General features: G+C 36.3%; 1 protein-coding gene across 1 annotated transcript in view; it reads left to right on the plus strand.

The window, feature by feature from the left end:
• The window catches only part of GBE1 (1,4-alpha-glucan branching enzyme 1), a 284975-nt gene that overhangs the window by 69502 nt on the left and 191288 nt on the right, over positions 1-24185 (plus strand). The window contains exon 3 of the mRNA XM_084875638.1: positions 22572-22684. Coding sequence (XP_084731764.1) covers positions 22572-22684 — 113 coding nt within the window. The remainder of the gene's footprint in view (positions 1-22571; positions 22685-24185) is intronic.

Below are 24185 nucleotides of genomic sequence, written 5' to 3' on the forward strand. Positions count from 1 at the left end.
GAGATATTTTTTAAAAGTTGTCATTTTGTAATCATGGCCATGTAATTAAATATTACTCATTAAAATGCAGGTGAATTATGTCTAATAATGATAAATGTGTGTGATATACTTGCCACTTGATGGACAGATACACTGGGCAGATGTGATTTAGACATTGTTTTATGGATGGAAATATGTGTCAGTTCAAACATGTTTATTCCAATAACTGGGATATAGGTGACAAAAGAGCTCCATTAGGAACCAGGATGTGTAGAGTCACAGCTCTGGGCACTTTGTAGGAATTTCTTTGTTTTTAACATAGGCTGCCTTATGCTTACTTTCTCAGCTCACCGATGTGTGTGCTTGGCTCCAGTGAATTTGGGTGTCATCTTTAGGTGGTAGTAATTTACAGTGTGACTTCTGTTGAAGAGTTTTTTCTTGAGAGTCACAGGATTTTAGCCTTTGTGTTAGGGAGCAGCAGAGCACAGCTGGCACGCTCAGGGGCTCCCCTGGAGGGAGGTAAATGAAGTGCTCTTACAGAAGGCTGGGAAAGGTTAAGGGAACAATCAGAACTGGAAGCTTTGGCTCCTTTGAGTATGCTAGTACCTAGATACAAAAATGGAGGAAATTGTTGGTTCTGGGAGCGTAGTTCGTGCTGGAGTTCTGAAAAAGGGTCTAGTTACAGGCTCTGTGTTCAGAAAAAAGGCAGCCACTGCTAGAAGGAAGCAGGGATCGAAGTGGGTGCTAAATATCTTAATTCACTTGAAGCAAGCATTTAACGTGGCAGCAATTTATCAGAGAGTTCTAAAATACCATTAAACAATGCACAAATGGTTACTACCGTCTTTCCCCGAAAATAAGACATCCTCCGAAAATAATACCTTCTTACAGGTTTCCTTCTGAGTGAAGTATAAGGCATCCCCCCAAAAATACCCCCCCTCCCCAGGCTAAACATGAGAGATTTGGCCCCTGATTCTGAAAGAAATGGAGTCACAAGAAATTCACTAGGAAATTCAGGAATTGGATTGTTATGATGATGTTCCAGAAGATGATGACATGATTGTCATTGAATAAATGAGTAAATTCTTGATACTGTAGGATTCACAGTTTGTCTGGTTTGTGTTGACAACTGCCGTGCTACCATACCGTATACAGGTAATAAATTTCCTTTATTTTCATTTAACAATAAATGTGTACCGTATTCTTCTTCATGGAAAAATAAGACATCCCCTGAAAATAAGACCTAGCGCATCTTTGGGAGCAAAAATTAATATAAGACACTGTCTTATTTTCGGGGAAACAGGGTAATACATCTAAACTCTGGCAATGAAAATCGCAGGTTTTCTTGCCTTATCCCCATCCCTGGAGTTACAGAATACAACCTTAAAATAAGGCTTTACTCTGTTAATGTTGTAATATCCCCCAAATAATGTATTAATTCACTAAATATACCATTGTGTATAGGTCTTTGGTGTGTGTGTGTGTATGTGTGTGTGTGTGTGTGTATATTTATTTATTCCCCCCCCCCAAAAAAAAAAAAAAAGTAAGTTTGTTTCAAAGCTCTGTTAGGGCCCTTTAAGTTAGAAGAGCATGTGAAAGAGCTACAGTTTAAATTCAGCATTTTCTCTTCCATTTCTCCCCATTTTCCTTCCCTTAGGTAGCACTGTTTATTGATCACCTATGTGCTACACACGGCCAGAGCAGCAGTGATGGGGAGGATGGGGGCAACAGGGCTGCTATCAGTTTCTGCAGCTTCAGTCTGTGATCAGGCCTGTGGCTCCTGTCAGCCAACCTGTTACTCACCCCATCCCTTCCCCCCTCTCCCCCGCCAAGGGTTACTAAGTTAGGATTTTTATCTTTTACTGGCTTACTTTCTCCTAAGAATCACTCAGTTAGTAGTAATATGAACTTAGGTGATTTTTTGCTTTATCTATTTTGGGATGCATGAAATTGTGGAAATTCAGAGATGCAAAAGGGGGATAACAATACTTTTCTTATCTGGCAGGGGAAATGGGTGATCTCTAAGCTCATGTGAGCTTAGGTGATCTGCCCAAGCTCATTTTGTAATAAGATTAAATAGAAATTTTGATGCTATTCTAAGTACTTATGTCCATTTTTGTGTACTTTTCTAATAAAAAAAATAAATCATTAATGTTAATATTTTATAATGATATTTTGGGAAATAAAGAATTTTATGATGATATTTGCCTAAATATTTTTTAAAATCAACTTTTAGAATTTAATTTAGTAAGAATTACATAAACAATATAAAATTCTTATACTTTTTGAGGATTTTTTTATTATTAATTTGGTTATATTTTATATGTTTCTTTTTAAACCAAAAGTGTTAAAATGAAAGTTTTGAGATATATTTCTAGAGAATCTATAATTGATTTGAATGATACATGAGACATTTTTTGTCAAACTTTCTGAGCTAGAAAAATATATTAGAGTAGCTGTTTTTAGATTTTAATGAAACTAGACAGAAAGGAGACTAAAGTAGTTTCCTTTTTAGTCTTTTAAATGAAAAAGTGCATCATTTGTCCTATATATCTTACTCATCATCAGTCATAGCAAAGCATTCATTCCCATGAGACAGATAATGGATTCAGAATGCTGAAAGGAATGGAAGACTGTCATTCAAAGCAGATGAGTTTTAGTAATATTCTTATCATGAGAAATTGGGTTGCAGAACCTTCACATTTGAAATTAAGTTGCTGTAGATATATTTAATTAAAAGTAGATTGCTTTAACCTTTCTTTAAGTTGGAAATTGGTTTAAAATCTTAAATTTATAGTTAGTTTGTATTTAACTCATGTTCAGAACTTGCCTTTAATAGGGATTCTTTATAAAGTTTAGCCCTAAAAACTACATTTCAATTGGACTATTACAGTGAACATATAAAAAAAGTTTCTTAGTATATTGGATCAAAGTATGGTTTACTTTTCTTCTCATGGAGAAAGTAACCAAACTAATCAAAACAAACTAAAAACTGAGAACAAAAAGGGAGGAGGGTATGCCTTCTTAACTCTTCTAACACCTCATCAACACAATTCCTTAATCATTATCAGTTATATTTCCTGGAGTTTTAGTGTTATTATCTGATGGCTTGGATTTTCATTTATAAGAGTGTCCGTGGATACTACTTTTCTAAAAGTTAAATTATATAAATAATTAAATGATCAAAGTAGAAGAGCAAACATAAATGGGAAATATATTTTGTGTGCATGTGCTGGCAAACTTGCACGCTCTATCATTAACCAGGTTTTCGGTTAATTAGAGGGAAGCAGAGTGCTCCAAACTATTTGGTTTTATCTGATCATGTACTTTTAGCTCAAAGCTTCATAAAAAGTTAGGTTGAATACAGAATGATGTGTGGTTAACTAATAATCATCCCACCCTTCTCCCTCCCCATGCTGTGGAACTGCATTTCTAGTTTGAGGACATGGCGGCCCCTTGTTCTGAGTAGATGCTGAGATGATTTGGGCTGTGTTTGCCACTTCCCCTGTTTGAGAAAAGCCAGAGGAGGAGTAGAGATGGTTGACAGGACTGATACCAGTTTCTGCAGCTCCAATCTGTGATCACGATGCTTGTGGCTCCTGTCAATCAAATTCTCACTGGTTCTTTTTTCAGTAGGTTACTAGGTCAGAAAAGGGCTTCTCTTTTTTACTGGCTTATTTTCTCCTAAGACCTGCTCAGTAGTGATATTACCATAAGTACTTTATAATTTTATCTATCGTGGTAATTCAATTTTTTTTTTTAAATATCTAGGTTAATACTGACTAGTACAGAAGTATTTCACATTAATGGTACATATTAAACCTAATTAAATTGTCAAAAGTCTGTTTATAATAACCTTCATTTTCTTTTTAAGGGAAAAGCTCCTAAAGAAAATGGTCCAATTTGTTCTCCCTTTTCCTCCTCTCACAAGGTGAATTAGTCATATACTGAAATCTCCTATAAATATACCATCTTTAACCAGAAGGGAGTTGCAACATTATAGAGTTGTTCAGCTTTCCTCAATGTAGATCAAGATTCATACACTTGCAGAGGCTTAGCATGTTCATGTTAGGCATGCAGAAAATGGGAATTTGTTGTTACAAACAGATAAATTATCTTCATCTGACTCTATTTTGTTTCACACCTTCATCATCAGCCGTGTAGGAAGAGCCTGCTATCTACAGTACTACCCTGTTTCCCCGAAAATAACACAGTGTCTTATATTAATTTTTTCAGGGGATGTCTTATCTTTCCATGCACTAGGTCTTATTTTCAGAGGATGTCTTATTTTCGGGGAAACATGGAATGTAGCAAGTAACATCAAGTAAAGTTGTGCATATGTGAGCTCTTTTCAGTGCCTGACATTTAGTACATTCACGATAAATATTTCCTTAAAAGTTCAGTTTTTGCTTTTATCTGGCATTTTCCCAAGTTTAAGTGGAGAATATGACCGTTATTGTTTAGTTTATTCAAACCTGCCTTTTCTGGCTTACCCTTCAAAATATTGGACTCTTGGACTTTCTTGCTAGGATCACTAGTGGTATTCTCCCAAATTGAAAGCATTACATAATCTTTCTATGGAAAAAATGGGATGTACCTGGTGAATCCTACTGTTAAGTTTCTCCAGGATAAAATACTCCTTTCTTATGAAATTTGGTTTCATCTCTTTACCAAATGTTCCAGTATTTTATTTCTAAACCACTGAAGCAATATTAGTACAAAGGTAAAGATAAAACCATGAAAAACACATCCTTTGCGATGTAAGATGAGAAATAAGTGGTCAAAGCTTCAGAGAAGAAATAGCATTAGAAAATGAGAAGAGTGTTAGGTTGTTTGGGTGGGGAGCTCTCCCTGTTCCCATCTGTTGCAGGGGGATGTGAGTTTCTTGTGTTATCTTGAAAAACGAATTTTTGTGAGACTTGTATAAGAAAGTGAAAAACTGTACTAGTAGAAAGTTTTAATTCTGTGGCATTAAACCTCTGAGTTTCTAAGGTCCCTTGGGGAAGTGCAGCTACACCTTTAATAGGGCTAGAATTAAAGCTGTTGCCTAGAGTTTCCATTCCATGTTGGAGCAGTGTCCAATCCAGTATAAAGCTAGTTTATTGTGTGCTCCCAGTTGCAGTCCTTCAGTCCCTGTGTATGCTGTCTGCAGGGTCAATGCCTATGGAGGAAACATGGGCGACCAAGAGGAGAACCAGAGTCAAAGTCCAAGAGAACCTAGAGTGCGAAGAGCCAATACTGTAAACTCCTCTATCTTGGAATTATGTATTCCCCAAATTTTCATGGGCTTAGAGTAGCACTGCCTCCTCTAGCCAATGATCTTTGTTCCAGGGTTTGATTGGCAGGCAAGTTCCCTATGCTGTTCCAAGTTTATGCATGCTCCCATCCTCCCCTTTTGTCCAGTCCCTTCTCCTAGTGATCTGTAGAAATAGACTGGTGGTTCCCTGGGGAGTGAAATTGCAGCTTTCTGATGAAGCTGCCCAAATGACATGCCCATAATGTCTGGCCTTCCTTTTGCTCCTTTCCTATTATTAATAACTAGCTAATTATAGCAATTTCACTATCATGATACAGAAAAAGGATAAGGGATTAATATATATTTTACAATATTATCTATAATAATAAAAGGGTAATATGCTAATTTGACCGGATGTTCTTTCGGGCATCATTCTGGATGTCCTTCCTGATGAAGCTGGGGCTGGAGTGAAGCTGCCTGGGTCCTGGATACTTGCTGATAGCTGGAGGGAAGCAGCCCAGATCCTCAGTGCTAGAGGGAAGCCAGTGCCTTCAGCTGGGGGAAGGGAGGCCTACTCTTGCATGAATTTTCGTGCATCAGGCCTCTAGTCTCTCTCTCTATATATAAGCTTAAGCAACCATTATGGCAGAATGACCAGAACGACTCGTCCCTATTATGTGCCCTGACCACTAGGGGTCAGATGCTCAATGCACACTTTCCTGATCTCACTAAACAGAGCATTTTCTTCTTTCCAAAGTGATTTGGCCTTGAAGTCGATGTTGATCAACCTGGATCAACTCATGATTTTCTGCTTTTGGGATTCTCAAAATAATTCCACTTTTCATCACTAGGCACAATTCAATGCAAAACAAAACAAAACAACAACAAAAAAAAACAAAAAAAACTTTCTCTCATGCAATTCAAGCAACATTTTATTGATGACTTCAGTTTTTCATTTGTCTTTCATTCAATTGATGTGGCACCCATCTCCCTTCCTTTAAAATCTTTCCCATTGCTGCCGAAACGGGTTTGGCTCAGTGGATAGAACGTCAGCCTGCGGACTGAAGGTCCCAGGTTTGATTCCTGTCAAGGGCATGTACCTTGGTTGTGGGCACATCCCCAGTAGGGGGTGTGCAAGAGGCAGCTGATTGATGTTTCTCTCTCATCTATGTTCCTAGCTTTCTATATATCTATAAGATATATATATTATCTTTCCCATTGCTTGTAAATGATCGGAAATTGTTTGCTGAGCAACATTTAATCTTTCTGCAAGTTGTTTTTGAGTTTGACATGCATCTTCACCCAATAATGCTTATAGTTGTTGGTCTTCAAACTTTTTTGGTTGACCTGGATGTTCTTTGTCTTTCACATTGAAATCATCACATTTAAAGCATTTAATCCAGCGTTTACAAGTATCTTGAGATGGAGTATGTTCCCATTGGCTTCCTGAGTATACTATAACTTGCAGCAGCACTTTTCTTCAAAATAATGAATTAAAACTTCCCACAAATGCTCTTTTTTTTTGGCACGAAATCCAACATTTTTAAGCGTAAAAATATCTATGATGGTAATACCTTCGCAAATTTGATATATTAAGTTTTGAAGCTCACTGTCAATACAACAAAATAGCATATATATAAAATTGTCTGTATATCAACACATGTAACTGCACCTATTAAAAAAATTACATTATTAATTGGTATACCTGGTATTTTACAGACATTTAAATTTAGATTCAAGAAGTTATGTTATCTGTTAAAAGTCACATATCTAGTAATTAGTAATTGAAAGGTTTAGCTACAACTATTATATACATAGTTACATGAAAGCTGTGCTTACCAATAGCATCCCTATTTCATACCCTTGAGTTATATGCAGTTCCTGTTATGTGCATTTGGCATATGTCTCTGGAAGCTGACTGTGATTTTGTGTTGATTTTATATCTAAATATAAGATATCAGTTTTGAATGCGCCTGTGTGTGTGTGTGTAACACTATGTATAATACATTGGATATGTAAGTAATTAAATGGTTTACATTATTTACCTTTGATTTGTGAGACAGGACAATTAAAGGAAGTAGAACTGACTTGAAAGAGAATATATATATACACACATATATATATATGATTTTTGTTGCTTTTATGTTTGTAGTATTTCAAGAATCAAACTTTATATTGTTAATATCACATTTGTTTTAACCTTGGCTATCACTTTTCAAATTCAATCTTATTTGTCTATATCTGTTGCTTACAGTTTCACTGTATTGTGTGTAGGCATGAATTTTACCTTTCAAGGTGATTCTGAAACTAATCTTCAAGGCACGTCAAGAAATTTTATTTGTTGGCTGACATGATGTGATGATAAATTGTGTGGGTGAGGGAAAGTTAGTAATCAAGTTGCAGAGCATAATGTTCAATGTGACATTATTTATTTTAAGACAAATATACACAACTCACAACTTTTTGTTTTTAGAAATAAAGATAAATATATGAATAAATATAAAATTGTTTGTGAATTTACTGAAGTAGGCATGGAAAGAGAACCTCTGATTTTTGAGTGTACTGTTTTAGGGAAAGTGTGGGAGTTTTAGGGTAGATGATCAATTGAGTTATTTTAGTAGGGCTTAATCATGCTTATGAATAATTGTAATATCTTTTATAGGAAAGCAAAACAGTAAAGAGAACATAGCTGGTTCAAATTTTTTTTTTCTTTTTAAACAGGATTGCCATCATTTAAAATTGTGATTCATGATTATGATATTCTTATGGAATACTTTGGAGATATTTATTTTGTTAGTATAGGTAATATTGAAAACAGAGAAGATTAATTAATAGCAAATGTTTAGTATGTACATTAAGATAAATAAATCACTATTGTTGGCTTTAAAATGCATATTATGTTAACTATACAGTCCCAGAAGCCAATTTCAGCATGTTATAATTGCAAGAGTTTCATCAAAAGGTTGATGGAACTTGGGGACTCAACAAGGGCTGAGTCACATATGTTGGTCACCTGTTGGGAATGGCTGAAGGCATTTCCCACAACCTGCAAAGGATGACTGTTTGGTGTCAGAAAGCTCAGGGCATTTTAACCTACATGCTATTGGCAAAACACCCAAACAGCCATAGGCTATTCCCCAATTTGACAATGCACTCTGTAGACAAAACCCTACCTTTTGAAGTATATATCTCCACCTTACCTTAGGACAATTTGTGTTAATAAAAAGCAAGGAGTCCTGAGACAGTGAGAACTTAGTTTCTTTATCTAGGCTCCTCTGACCCCCAATGCCTTTCAAAATTGTCTTTCCTGTCTGAACTCCTATTTAATCTACACACCCTTCCTCCAGATTGCTGAACCCTTCTTAATGCTGGAACAAGAATCCTGGCAATACAGTAGTCAGTAGTTCTAATATATAGTTGTTTAATGCACACTATTGCTGTACTTGATCCGTACTGGATCTGGAGGGTATCTAATTTACTACTTTTTGGTTGTTATTTCTGTATCATTCCCTGCACAAAATAGAAACAGAGACAAGGATACATGGAATAGACTGACAGCTCTTAGAGGGGAGGGGCATTGAGTAAAAGATGTTGAAAGAATTTAGTAAAAGCACACACATACACACACACACTCTCACACATATCACATAGACACTGATAACAGTATGGTGATAGTCAGAGGGAGAGGGGAATGGAATTGGTGGAGGTGGACCAACGGCAGATCAATGGTGATGGAAAAATACTTTGCTTGGGTCAATGGACACAAGATACTGTGTGCAAATGATGTTTTATTGAGTTGTACACTTGAAACATGCATGGTTTTGTGAACTAATGTCATCCCACTGCATTCAATTTACTACTAAGAAAAGTGATAGCAAGATATTAATGTTTTTCTTTACATTTTAGAGTTTTGCATTTGATTAGTACAATAGTTAAGAAAAACATAATTATGCACTTTGATTTTATTAATTTAGAAGCCAGAAAACCTGATAATAGTAAATAGCTTAAATGTTCTTTTTTTTTTTTAACGTAATTGCCTAATGGCAGTGAGATTTATTCTTGAACATGTTAAACCTCTATGTAACTTGCCAGCATTTTCCTGAAACTTGGTCTCTGATTTCAGAAATGGGAATGGGGAAAGATATGAAAATACATGGCCTCAAGCTTTCTAAAATCCAAATTGAAACTTGTACTACAAAGAGAGAAGTTTAACTTGAGAGTTTATGCCTATATCAGCATGACATAAAGTAGCAATTGAAGTTTTTTTTTACAACCCATGGATCTAATAAACATATTGGTTCATTTAAAAAAGTGATTCAGTTTTCTTGCATTTCAGAAAAGAAGGATAGCCTAATGAATTATGTTCTGTGTGATATAAATATAGACATCACATACAGAGGCCTGTTTTTAGATGCTATTGGTTTAAATATGGATAACTACCTGAAACCGGTTTGGCTAAGTTGATAGAGCGTCAGCCTGCCAACTGAAAGGTCCCAGGTTCGATTCCAGTCAAGGACATTCACCTTGGTTGCTGGCACATTCCCAGTAGGGGGTATGCAGGAGGCAGCTGATTGATGTTTCTCTCTCTTCAATGTTTCTAACTATCCCTCTCCCTTCCTCTCTGTAAAAAATCAATAAAATATATTTTAAAAAATTACTGGCATGCTACAAGAATTTTTAAGACATGCAAAAAAAAAAAAAAAAGCATGAGGTCTATTCCTTTATACAGTATTTTGTCAAATAATAAAATGAAAACTGCCAACACAACAATAACCCTTTCCCTTGAATGAAAAAGGTTGAAAATCACTGATATATAATAGATCGGTGGTTACCAAACCTTTGTGTGCATATAAAAAATGTAGGGGGCTTTATAAAAGTACTGATGTACTCTTGGATCTGAGTCAAGGATCTGGGGTGAACTCTTCATTTCTAACTTTTAAAAGCAACAAGATTGGGGAACTATTGTAAAAAATGAATATGTACTGACAAAGCAATGCTGACCTTACAGTATGTGGAAAAGATTACATAATTGTAAGTTAGAAGTGTATGTACACACATACTTTTACATTTAATCCCTGTTATGGAAACATTTATATGTGAATATAAATAACTATGGCTAAAAATGAGAAACATTTACACTAAGGCATTAATCATATGGTGGGTTGCATATATCAGTTTTAGTGTCTTTTTAAATTACATTTTAAAATTCTATATGCTGTTCACTTCTGCTTTGCCATAAGAAAAATATACTGGTAGAGAAATTCGGATATCCTCATGCACATGTATTCCTCATTAAAGTTTCCCTCCCCTTAATTTGTTATCTTTTTCTTACTTAACTTTTCTGCATTAAGAGATGCTGTCTTGACCACTTCTAGCTCTTTTGAGTTCGTTCCTCTCTTATCTCCAACTTCCCTGTTCTGTTTTAGTAACCACCCAAGGAAGAAATCATTACTGTCTGTCACCTCTCATAACCAAAATTGCTTATCAATTTTAGATATGAAATAACTTTCACATGCATTCCCTCTTTTTCCTTCCCATCTACACTATTACAATGGTTTAAGAAAACCAGCTGAGATGGGTATCACTGACACCCAAGGAGGAGTTTCTGATGCCACAAAATGTCATGTAAATTGAAGTCTCAAAAGAGCAGCTGGGATTGGAAATCTGGAGCTTGCTGGGGACCTTGCCCCAGAGACTTTCAGAGATATTTAAGGTTCTGAAAAGCTTAGGGTCTAAAAGCAATCAAGAAATTGGGCTGTCAATGGCAGGAGAACCTGAGGGTGACTTATATAAAAAAAGAGGTTTTCTTCATTGTTACTGATGTTATTTCATAATTAACAAATATATCAATGCAGCATATTTGAATGCTGAGAGTAGAGAGCCTGAAGAGAGGGAACATTTGAAAACCTCAGAATATGAGAAAGTAATTGGAAACATACAAAATGAAAGGATAGAATCAAGAAATTAGCCTTGAACAAAAGGAAAAACAACCTCTCTTTCACACAGACTGAAAGGTAGGAGGTAAAAATGGCATTGGTATCAGTTTGTATGTGTGAAAGCAGAAAGCTGCAGTAGTTCTTGCCTAATGGCTCCAGTTTTCTCTGAATTACAAGACATTTTTCAATGCAAGGAAGGGAGTATGTGTGTTTACCTCTCTGTGGACATACTGGAAGTTGCTCAGTAGTAGTCATTTTTAATTATTCATTTCTTCTCCCTCCCTCCCTGTCTCTTTTTCTCTGTGTTTGTCTATTTTACTTTTGTGGTTATCTTCTGTATGGATATCTAACTTACAAGGTTAATGCTGGACATACTGTGAACAGTAACAAAACACTTTATGGCAATTAAGGTTGAGTGCCTAGGACAGTCTGAAATTCATGTCCTGTCTCTTGCTTGGCTAGGACAGGTGACTTGTCTGAGTATTGTGGTCCAGGGTATCCTACCTTTGACAGATTTATGTAGCTCTTTCTCTGATGTAACTGCCACAGACCTGCCTAACAGTTTCAAGGCTTAGAGACACATACTGTTGAGTTTTTCTATTAAGAAAAAAAAAAAATCCACATGCAAAATTTATTTCCTAAAGCATAAGATTCCAAAGGAAGAACATAAATTTTTAAAAAATATATATTTTATTGATTTTTTATAGAGAGGAAGGAAGAGGGATAGAGTCAGAAACATTGATGAGAGGGAAACATCAATCTGCTGCCTCCTGCACACCTCCTACTGGGGATGTGCCTGCAACCAAGGTACATGCCCATGACCAAAATCAAACCTGGACCCTTTAGTCTGCAGGCCAACACTCTATCCATTGAGCCAAACTGGTTAGGGCGAGCATAAGATATTTGATAGTGCAAAAATAAGTTTTGTTAAGAGCCCAATATGTGCTATGCACATTTCTAATGTAGGTTGATCCTGGACTGTGTCTACATTATTTATGTTATGTAGGGTAAGAGTACACACAGATAGAAGCAGGGGTCAGGCTAACATGGATTCAAATCCTGGCTCCATCACTGAATAGCTATGGGAATTTGGCTTTATGGCTTCCTCTCTTTGAATTGGTTTCCTCATTCATCAAATGAAATTTGTACTATTTCATAGGACTTTTGTGATATTGAATTAGATATTGAACTGCAAGCTCTAAGGACAATCTGGAACTGCTGTTGCTGCCATCAATGTCACCACCTTATCCTATTTTTGTTATTGTAATAACTTTTATTACTTTTATCACAATAAAACTTTTCAATCCTGTATCATTAGTTTTGAGATAGTCTGCTCAAATCATTGTTTTTGCTTAAGGGAGTGGATTGTGTGATAGTTTTTAGATTTATTTTCCTTATAGGACTATTGTAGAGTCCAAGATAAATTCAAACATTATCAACAACAGCTTGGCATGCTTATGTTTGATATCACCCATAAACTTAGTGCTAATCTGAGCTCCAAAAGAAGATACACATTTTCATTTATTTAAGCCTATTTTCCCCAGGTTCTGATATATTCAAGTTGTTTTACCTTTCCAAAGCCTTAAAATATTTAATGATTTTATCCTCAGAGAAATCTTTAGCCATCCAATTTGACCCTTCATTCCACTTATTGACCAAGCTATCTTGTCAGCATTAAATTTTAATATATGTCTCCCAATGTGGTCTTTCCTTTATAATATCTCTGCTAGAACCTGACCTTAGTCTAGGCCAGTGATTTTCAACTGGTATGCCACGGCACACTGGTGTGCTGTAATAATTTTTAAAACAAGCAAAACCTGTCTATTTAGGGAGGGGCACTGACCTCTTTTTCCTTAAAATGCCAAATAAAAAAATGACTATAGCCAATACAACAATAGTCATCCAGTGTGAATGAATCAAAGTTATGCCTATTTCTTTTGTCAGATTGGCAAAAAATATATTTTTTGTTGTACTGCAGAATTTTGGTAATTGTGTATGTGTGTCATGAGATGAAAGAGGTTGCAAATCACTGATTTAGGTAAAAGCCCAATAGAAATGAACAAGTAGAAGCTACTTGACCAAGAAAATGTTTTTTTGTTTTTTTTTTAAATAGGTTTTTATTGATTTTATAGAGAGAGGAAGGAAGAGGGACAAAGTTATAGAAACTTTAATGAGAGAGAATCATTGATTGGCTGCATCCTGCTTGGGCCCTGACTGGGGATTGACCCTGGAACCTGGACAATCTGCATCCACCAGAGATCTAACTTCAATGCTTAGTAAGGCCTGCCTGAGGCAGAGGTTGGCCGGAGTGTAGACCATGTGCTTCAGCACATTGGTATATCCATCAAAGGAGTAAGGCTGTGCGTAGTAAGTTGTAACCATTTCAGTCATGCATGCTGAAAATGTGTATTAAACGCAAAAAATCCACAGGAATTTGCTAAGTGCTAATGAAGAGAAACACTTTACTGTGAGTTAGGGTTTGGGAATATTTGAAGAAAGCTGATATTTAATAATTTTTGTGTGAGGACTATTACATTAAAAAAAGACAGGTTGTTAGATTTCAAATAAATATAGAATTTGTGTGCCTGATGAAGTGACCTTAGTTAATGCTTGACCACCTGTACAGCATGTAGTTTGCAGTTCATATTGCACTGTGCATCTCATATTGTTTATTTTCCATATCTTGATTTGAATTTTGCCTGCTGGTTTTGAGTTTGTTGATAAATGTTATCATATGCGTTATCAAATATGATGATGAAATTTAAACCATTCTTAATAAAATGCCTATTAAATTTTGGCTTTCAAATGTGTCAAGTTACACTAACTTGATAAGCATCAAATGTTTTAGAAAATTTTATAATAATTTTTGCAAGCAAAAAATATGTTTTTAAAACTCTACCAATACTAGAATAATAAACATACATTGTGTTGGGGATTACCTAACTTTTGAACTTAGAAATGTTTGCATTATATGAAATGAAGCATAAATAGGAAGATGAAATAATACATTAACATTTGAAAACTGTAATATTACTTTTCTAGGTAAAAGCCATCATATTTTATTCATTTTGTGATCAGTGGCTCATATATTTTAACCAAGCAATGTCCTGGTGAGAATATTCTAGAAAACTTTATCTATCGATATTAATAACAATATACTGAATAGTGGTCTTGGTGCAGGGTGGGCAAAAGAAGGTTTATAGTTGTTCATATGGTTATGATTATTACAATAGCATCACTAACTCAAAAGAATGTCACAGTGCAACTATTAACCTACTCTTTTCCACCTATATATATGTTATCTTTTTTTCTTTTAGAATTTAAACTTTATTATTGTTTTTTCATTAAATATTTTTATATTGACACTATTCCTTTGGCCTACACCACTCTGTTGCCATGTCCATGATATATGCATATACGGTATATTCTTTAGTTAATCCCTTCACAGTCACTCCTCTACCTTTCCCTTCTGGCATTTGCCAGTCTGTTCCATGCATCTAGTTCCATTTTGTTTGTCAGTTTATTTTGTTCATTAGATTAACATATTGTATAAATGAGGTAATATTGTATTAGTCTTTCTCTGCCTGGTTTATTTCTCTTAGCATAATACTCTCCAGGTCCATCTATGCTGTTGCAAAGGGTAAGAGTTTCTTCTTTTTTAAAGCTGAATAGTATTCCATTGTGTAAATGTACCATATCATTTTTAGCCACTCATCTACTGATGGATACTTGGGATGTTTCCAGATCTTGGCTATTGTAAATAATGCTGCAATGACCATAGGGATATATTCTTTTTTTTTTTTTTTTTTTTTTTAATATATTTTATTGATTTTACACAGAGAGGAATTAAGAGGGACAGAGAGTTAGAAATGTCGATGAGAGAGAAACATCGACCAGCTGCCTCCTGCACACCCCCCACTGGGGATGTGCCCGCAACCACGGTACATGCCCTTGACCAGAATCGAACCCGGGACCCTTCAGTCCGCAGGCCAACGCTCTATCCACTGAGCCAAACTGGTCCCGGCAGGGATATATTCTTTCTGATTGGTGTTTTGGCATTCTTTGGATATGTTTCCAGAAGTGGGACTGGTGGGACAAAAGGCAGTTCCATTTTAAAATTTTTGAGAAAACCCCATACTGTCTTCCACAGTGGCTGCACCAGTCTGCATGCCCACCAGCAGGCAGGAGGGTTCTCTTTTCTACACATCCTTGCTAGCACTTGTTGTTTGTTGAATTATTGATAACTAGAGGCCTGATGCATGAAGATTTGTGCAAGAATGGGTCTTCCTTCCCCTGGCTGCCGGCACTGCCTTTGCTCTGGCCTGGAGCCACCTTTCCACCTTCCCACACTGCCCAGGGACCCAGAGTGGGTGGAGTGGTGTGGAACGCCTGTGTCGTTGCAAGTGTCCCACCCCATCAGCTTGGCGCCTGTGTATGCAAATCAGTGTACCAACTTTGTTGGGCTAATTTGCATACTCATTCCTGATTGGCTGGTGGGCATCATGAAGGTACAGCTAATTTGCATCTCTCTCTCTCTCTCTCTCTCTCTCTCTCTCTCTCTCTCTCTCTCTCTCTCTCTCTTTTTTTAATATATTTTATTGATTTTGTACAGAGAGGAAGGGAGAGAGATAGAGAGTTAGAAACATCGATGAGAGAGAGTCATCGATCAGCTGCCTCTTGCACACCCCCTACTGGGGATATGCCCGTAACCAAGGTTATGCCCTTGACCAGAATCGAACCCGGGTCCCTTCATTCCCCAAGCCGACGCTCTATCCATTGAGCCAAATTGGTTTCGGCTGCATCTTTCTCTTTTATTAGTGTAGATAACAATTCTATAGGTGTGAAGTGACACCTCATTGTCTTTTAGTGTTCAAATTATCAAAGTTTTCCCTCACATTAATATATTCAAATTTCTTAATATCTCAGAATCTGTTCTATAATCTTTACCACACTGGTAAAATTCTAAATTTTAAATTTCGCATGAGTAATATTTACCTTAAATCATTATTAATGATATTTTCTATCTCAGAATTTCTTTGACCTATTGATTTAGAGCATTATTTGGTAGTCTGTAAATTAATTTAATCTAGAAAATTACTCACAAAGCCATGAGTAGAGAACCCCAGAGCTCACTGACTGACAAGGCAGTTGTTTCTGAAGTATGATGCCTAATCCAGTAGCATGAATATCACTTGGAAATTTGTTAGAAATGCAGATTGACCCTGGCCACTTTTCTCCGTGGTTAGAGCATTGTCCCACACATAGAAAGGTTATGGGTTCGATTCCCAGGCTAGGGCACATACCTGGGGTTGCAGGTTTGTTCCCCATTCTCTCGGTTGGGGTACATTTGGGAAACAACCAATTGATGTATCTATCTATCTATCTATCTATCATCTATCATCTATGTATCTATCATCTAACTCTCCCCTCTCTCCCTCCCTCCTTGCCACTCTATCTGAAAGCAATACAAAAATATCCTCCTGTGAGGATAAGAAAAAAAGAAAGAAATACAGATTATTAGGCCACACCACAGATCTGTTGAATCAAGTGCTCTGAGGATAGGGTACAGTACTCTGTTTTAGTAAGTTCAGGTGATTCTGGTTTGCACAAAAGTTTGCATCACTGAACTACTGGACTCTCTCCGTGTTCTGTGCTTTATAGAGAAGCAAATAATTGTCACATGTGGTGGGTGTTATTTTTGGTTCTCTCTTAAGGCCAACATAGAGATACAAACTATTTCTATTAAGTACTTAATTAAAATTATTTCTATCTTGTGTACTTGGGATATAAATCATACAAGATTAAAACGAAAAAAAAGAGTAATCTAAAATTATGTTCTTTAGATCTATTCTGTTGTGACTTAGAAACATTTGTTATTGTTGTTATTAATTATTGTCACATTATTTTCAGTTATTTTAGGAATAAATTCTCATGACTTACTTTGTAGGACATAAATTTCCCTAAAATTTGCCTTTCAGCTTTTATTATTTGCCTTCTCTTTTCTAAATTACATTTTATTACAAAAAAACAACAACACTTCAACTTTACTATTTTTATACCAACCATCTGATGTTTAATTTTTGTTCACTTTTAATTATGTACTTTAATCATTGGCTCCTGTAATCATATCTAGCTATTATTTAATGATATAGGTCCTTCTTTCTTAACTGTTTAATGTTAAGTTTATAAGACAGGACCAAATCAAATGTGTTTTTTTTTTCTGGTAATTTCATTTCTGGGCCTTAGATACATGTATCCTATGGATAAGAACTCAATCTTATTAGCTATTTTTTGGAAAACCATTTTAGCAAGAAATTGGAAAAAATATTTCATATTTGATAGAAGTGGGTTAATATACATGTTTCAAATGATAGAAGTGGGTTAACATATATATATTTTTGCTGGAAACCGAACATTGTTAGTACTAGTTAAATGTGAAAAGGGAATCTGGAAGACTGGTCAACCTTAATCTCTCTGAATGGTGGGTGCTATTAACTCATTGTTTAATTGAGACTTTGGTAGTTAAAGCAACTTTCACCTGTTAATCATATGTAAATTCTTGCTGATTGTCTATTAATGGAATTTCCTGGCTAAATAATATGGGTGTTTCCCATACCCTCAATAAAAGAGATAGCAAAGGCCAGAGAGTGGGTAGTCCTCCCCCTAGAGGTGGACTCCGCCTGGCCCCCCATTTTCCCAAATTAACTCTTTTCTAGCCTCTTTTCATTTGTGTGCGGCCTTCTCCAGAACAGGGAACCCTGAAGAAGAACCCTGAACCAAGTGGGAAGTGATAAGGGATCCCACAATTTCAAATGGAAAGAAGTAACACTAATAAGAGTGAGGAAAATTTAAAGCTGAAAAGGGGTTGGAGAAAGAGTCAGAGAGATGAAAGGCTCTGGTTATTTGCTAAAGAGGGATTTACTTGGATAAAAAATTGTCTAATGCAAAAATCTTGTTTCGTGCATATTTGCCTGGACAAACACAATAAATCTTTAGCATATTCTACATTACTCCTAATGGTTGGTAGAAGGGACTTTCTTTTGGGGCATATGTGAAGGTTTTCTAAATTTTGCTTTTAAGGCTAAGATTTGGCAAGAAAAATCTACCTGTAGTAAAGCCAACAGCTGAATTACCGTGAGGAAGAGAGATGGTAATAAAATGGCCTCTTGAAGATGATAAATTTTTTTTTTTTTTTTTACAGTGTAGAATCAATAAGCTTTAGGATATTTAGATCTATAAGATATTATAAAAAGAAAATGTTTCAGTTAACATATTTTTCTTTATACAAATCTAATACTTTTTAAAATAGATTTAAAACTTAAGTGACTGCAAGCTGAAAAACTAATTCAGCTGATATAAAAAGTAATTTTTTAGTGCACATTTATTTTTACAGTACTGATTACAGCTTTTAAATAAATTGATATATGTAAATTTCCCATATAATTGAGGTTTCACTTTAAAACTAACAAATTCTTATTTACTATTGAATTTTAGTGTATCCTGTATTACTATATTTAGTACTAATTTTGATGGACTGTTATTTAAGTTAACATTTTTTGAGCTATGGGTATTGGTCTGAATGCTAATTTTTGCTTTGAATTGAGCAGGGCCTGCATTAAGCATTCAATATATATTTAATAAGTGAATGAATGAACTAATGAACTGTACTCTTTATTTTCATATCTAACAAATCAGGAACCGATCTGCTGCTTGTCTTAATGTGTTAAGTGATTAGCTTAAAAATAATTTCAGTACATTTATAGTGTTTCAAGACTCAGATATTCATAGGTCTGTGGGATCTCCTTTCACATCCCACGTGGTTCAGGGTCCCAGTGCGGGGTTCTGGTTCTGGAGAAAAGCCACACACAAATGAAAAGAGACTAGAAGAGATTTAATTTAGTGATATGTGGGGCCAGGTGGCAGTCCAACTCTAGTGGGAGAACTACCCACTGCTCTGGCCCTGCCATCCCCTTTTATTGAGGCTATGGGGAAAACACCCATAGTGCTTAGGCAGGAAATAACAGAAATTTACAAAGGACAAACAGTGCGGGCTGCTTCAGCTAACAATGTCCCAACTAAAGGTGAGTGGTTAGAGCAATTAATGTTGTTGACAGCCTTCCTGGCTTCCTGTCCTTATCTCTCTATTAGTGAAACAGTAATTGGTTTTCCGCATAGGTCAAGTTTCTTTTTTCTCTCTCTAGTTAGGCCTTAAATTCTTTACTTTGGTAGAGGGATGTTATACCATCAATAGTTGAGATGAATTTGGGAAAGGAGAGTATAATAACAGCCTGTTGATCTGTTCCTGAAGATAGAGTGACTTTAGACATTTTCACATTGTCTTCATGATGGGATGTAGAGAAATATTTAGAAGGACCGTTATTGAAATGAAATGTTTCTTACTTAAGGTGATCAGATTTTAACATTGGTAAAGCGGGACACCATTGACTGGGGGTGGGGGGTGGAGTTCTTGATTAAAAATTTGGTCTATATGGAGCAACAACATTTTTCATAGAATGCAAAAATAGTATTGTAATATATTTTTAAAAATATCAATGTAAGTACAATTTACAAATATAATAAATAAAAAATATATATAGTATTATCTTATTCTTTAGCATAGTTCTCATTTGAGTGAAATTTTTTTTCTTAGTAGATTGCTGTCGTTGTTTAAAAGGTCATGAAATTTTTCACAACAATTTGTTAAATTATATTTCACAAATAAAATGGCTTTCAAAGTCTCAACACTTTATTATGATTTTTCTGATGTCCACACTTTATTTACCGTAGAAAAAACGCGTTCAGTCGCAGCATTAGTTCCTGGTAAGGACAGCGCTTTTTCCACAATTCTAACAACTGATCAGCAATGCAAACTTTGATAAGCAGTTCTCGATAATCAGTTCTCAAAAATTATTTGTTATTATTAAAGGTTAACATTATAAGATTATCAAAAATAATATAAAACTCATATCTTGACTAAATAGCCACATGGCCGCCAAAAACCGTATATTCCCTTCCCATTCTCCTGCCGTTCCCTAGCTTGTCGTGCATTCTTTCCAAAAATCAGGACTTTTTTAATGAATAGAATCAGAGGTATGGAAGGGGAGTGAACTGACGATTCTCAGGGAAAAGGGAGTGGGGGATTCGGGAAGAGACTGAACATAAACTGTGCACCTATGGATGAGGACAGTGTGGGGTGGGGAAAGGGCAGAGGGTGGGGTGGGAACCTGGTGGAGGGGAGCAATGGAGGGGGAGAAAATGAAGAACATTTGTAATAATATGAACAATAAAGATTTATTTAAAAAAATAAAATTCAGTGGGGCGCGGGACAAATTGTTAAAAATCGGGACTGTCCCGCCAAAAGCGGGATGTCTGGTCACCTTAGTTTAGAGCCCCATGGGGACATGCTTTCAATCTCACTCTTTTGTTTTGTCTGCCAATTCTGTGCTTCCTGTGGGATACTTAGGAAGCTCTGACAGGAACTGTCCTCTGCTTGAAGTTCCAATTGATCCCCACATATTCATCCACAGTTTTATCTGTCTCTTCAGGACCTGGCTGCCAGTTAAGAGGGGACAATCTGCCATGTTAAATGGGCTTGTTAGCGGCATGGGGCCCAGAAACCTTCCCTGTTCCCAGGGCTTCACCTCTGCCCAGGTTTTCCTGCTAGTCAGCTGTTAATCTTAGTTACTCAGAAGTCTGTTTCTTAAATGGCTTTAGCTGGGGAAGTGGCTCTTTAACACCCAGGGAACATGGTGGGTGTGCTTCACTGTCCCAGAGCAGTCTTCTGAGGGTGGCCTAAATATTGCTCTGTCCTCTGCTGGCAGAGATCCTTTTGTGGAGACCAGTGGGGTCATTGGAAACCTGGAGTATTTGTCAGCTCTCCTGTAGGGGGATGTCCCAGTCTGGTTCCCAGGACAGTGGGTCAGAAGAGTCCTCCCTCCATCCACTCGCTCAGGCTCCTGAGACTGTTCAAAGTGGTAGGCTTGGCCTCTGCTTTTGTTTCCTCTGAAAAGTTGGAATTGAGAGTGGGGTAGGCTGTATTACCTAGGGTGGATGTTTTTCTTTTCATGCCCTGTGGCTACTAGAGAGTGGGGGAAGGGAGAATGGCCATTTTGGTTTTAGAGCCTTTGAACAAATGCTCCTGGCTCCCGCTTTTCCTTGTCTCCCTGCAAGGTTTCCCACCCCAGCCTCTCCTCAAGCACTGTGGCTTTCTCTCCCACTGGCTCTGGTTTACTGGCTCTAGACTCCACTGCGGCCAGCAGCCCTGCTGCCTTTCACAGCTGGATATTTCACGGGTCAGGGCTCTGGTACTTCGGGTTGTGGAACTACAGCCTTTATAAATCATGGAAACAGGAAGTCAGTGGGACTCTTTCCCCCTCCCCATGTGGGAGTCTGTAAGTGTTCTTCAATAATTCTCCACCTTTGCTATACCACCTTCTGTCTGTGGATTTCTTCCCCGACTCTGGTGGACAAAGAATCCGGGATCCAGTCCAAAAATTCTCTATCAGGATGAGATCTTCACCACAAATGAAGTGCAGAGCAGGAGAAATTGAGAGCTACCCTAGTTAAAGCCCCAAGTCCCAGGCTGGGAGGAATCTAAATTTCCCCTGAAACTTTCCGACTAGGCTGAGATCGCCAGCTGCTGCTGCTCCGGAGCCGAGAGGGCACCCTCTTGCCTGTCATATCTAAACATTAATCTCTTACAGAGATTCTTTGGCATATCCTTAGGTCTAGACTCATTTGTTTATCCCCATAAGGATAACCAGCCCCACTTGATAATGGTGTGTCCTTTGTTCACTGATTTTAATGCCACCTCCATTATATAAGTTTCTGTGTGTGCCTGAGTCTGTTGTTGCTCAATTTGACTTTGTTCCAGGATCTTTAACCTGTCTTTCCTTTGCCCTCTATTGTTTATTATCTCTGCCTTTCTTGCTTCAGGCATTTCTTTAGATTTTAACTCAGTTCTGTCACATGCTTGTGACTTTGAGTAAATGTAATAGGATTTCCAGGGTTTTTTTCATCATTTTTTTCTACCATGACAGGTATCTTATCTAATTGCCTAGAATGTTTTTCTGGTTTTTTTTCTACCATATTATCTCTCTTTGTTGATGGTATTTCTTTAAGAAGTACCCACTGTTTTCTTTTACATTCCACTTATTAATAGAAGGATTAGAGTTGAAAGTATAATGGAAAATGTTATAATCTTTAATATTAAGATGCAAAAGGCGAAGTTTTAAATACATTTAAAAATAAATTAAGAATAACTTTTTCTAAATTGCTAGTAAAAATTTTTGATTAACACCTTGTTATACTTAATAATTTTTAGGCAGTTTGATTTGGTACAAGTAGGTATGCTTTACTTGAAGTTCATTAAATATCAGTTTGATCATGATATTGTTAACCTTTCTTCTTTCATTTTTTAGATGATTGGAATCCATTTTCATACCCATTTAAAAAACTGGAGTATGGGAAATGGGAGCTGTATATACCGCCCAAGCAGGACAAATCTCTGATACCTCATGGATCCAAATTAAAGGTACTTCTCCTTCCCTCCCCCTTGTTTTTATTTGAATTTATTTATTTTTAATCCAGTGTGCAAAGTTTGATTTAAAATATGGTAATGTAAACCGATGCATGCATTGGTGGGAGAAACAATTTAAATGTTCCAGTAGAGGAAATTTAAGAGGGGTATCCACAAATTTGAATGTGTAGATTATAACTGTTTGGTTGGAAAGGTACCAAATTTAGTTGTATTACCAACTTTGGAAACTTTGTATATAGAGTGATTGAATCATTGTAAAAAATTAGCTTAGAAAGCAGAAACTTTAATAGAAAAGTGAAAGCCGTCTTCAAAGCAGCAAATGCAGAGAGAATTTTTACCTGTAAGGAAACTTTTGATAGAATTGATTTTATGAGCCACATGAATGCAGGATGCGATCTGGACATGTGCATTTTGGGACACATTTTTTCTGGTTCTCCCCTTTCTAGGCTTTGAGATGGGAATTCTTGTTTCTTTTGTTCTGTGGTAGGGCCACCTGAGCTTCTTGTGTACTCCTTTGCTATTAGCTGACCATGGAGTCCCCTTCACAGTCTGCAGAACCCACAAGGCCTCTCTGGTCTCCTCTACGGGGGGTTAAGGGATGATGGGTCCCAAAGTCTGGGTTACACATTTAAGCATTTGATTATATAACAAGTTACCTAAATCCTTGGACATTTACTTGATATATACATTTACTTGGACATTTTACTTATATAATCATATAATATTTCTATATCCCTTGTTTCGCTTTCCCTTCCATAGATAATCAATAGCATTCATAGCATTTATTATGATAAATCCTGTGACTTAATCATTATTTTTATTGGTATTTGTTATTGAACAACATTAATTCAATGTTAATTAAAGTATATTTAAAATCAATATGGATTTCATGTTTGTTTTTGCAGGGGATTTTTTTCTTTTCTTTTTTTTTTTTTTTTTTACAAATAATGAAATTATAAGTGTATCTGAAAACTACTAAAACATTGTCACACATAATATAGTTATCTGAATAGCATATTGTCTAGAATAAAGAGACATTTTGATATGGGCAGCCAAGGTTCTTTTTAATCTGTAGTGAAAAGGAGAAAAATTAACTTAAGTATACAATAAGAGGGATTTAAGTTTAATATAAATAATCCCTTTTGCAAGTTAGTATAAGCTCCACAAGAGCAGGGGCCTTTGGTCTTTTGTTTGCTGATACTACCGTGTATCCTCCATCCCTGGAGTGTGTCTGGCACAGAGTAGGCACACAGAAGTTTTATTGAATGTTAAAGCATTTTTAGATCCAGTCTTTTCAGGAATAAACCAAGTAGTTTGATTTTTCTATGGTTTATAAAGCCCGATTTTATGGAACTAGTGAGGCAAAGCAACTGTTTCAGTACCACTGGTCTCATTGTCACTTTAGGTCTTATGGCCATTTTTGTTTATTTGTTTTTTTAAGAACTAAACTTACTAATTTCTTAAAAGTGCTTAAATTACAAAATTTTATGAGCTC

The sequence above is a fragment of the Pipistrellus hanaki genome (genome assembly GCF_964339955.1).
Source record: "Pipistrellus hanaki genome assembly, chromosome: 2".
Classification (NCBI taxonomy): Eukaryota; Metazoa; Chordata; class Mammalia; order Chiroptera; family Vespertilionidae; genus Pipistrellus; species Pipistrellus hanaki.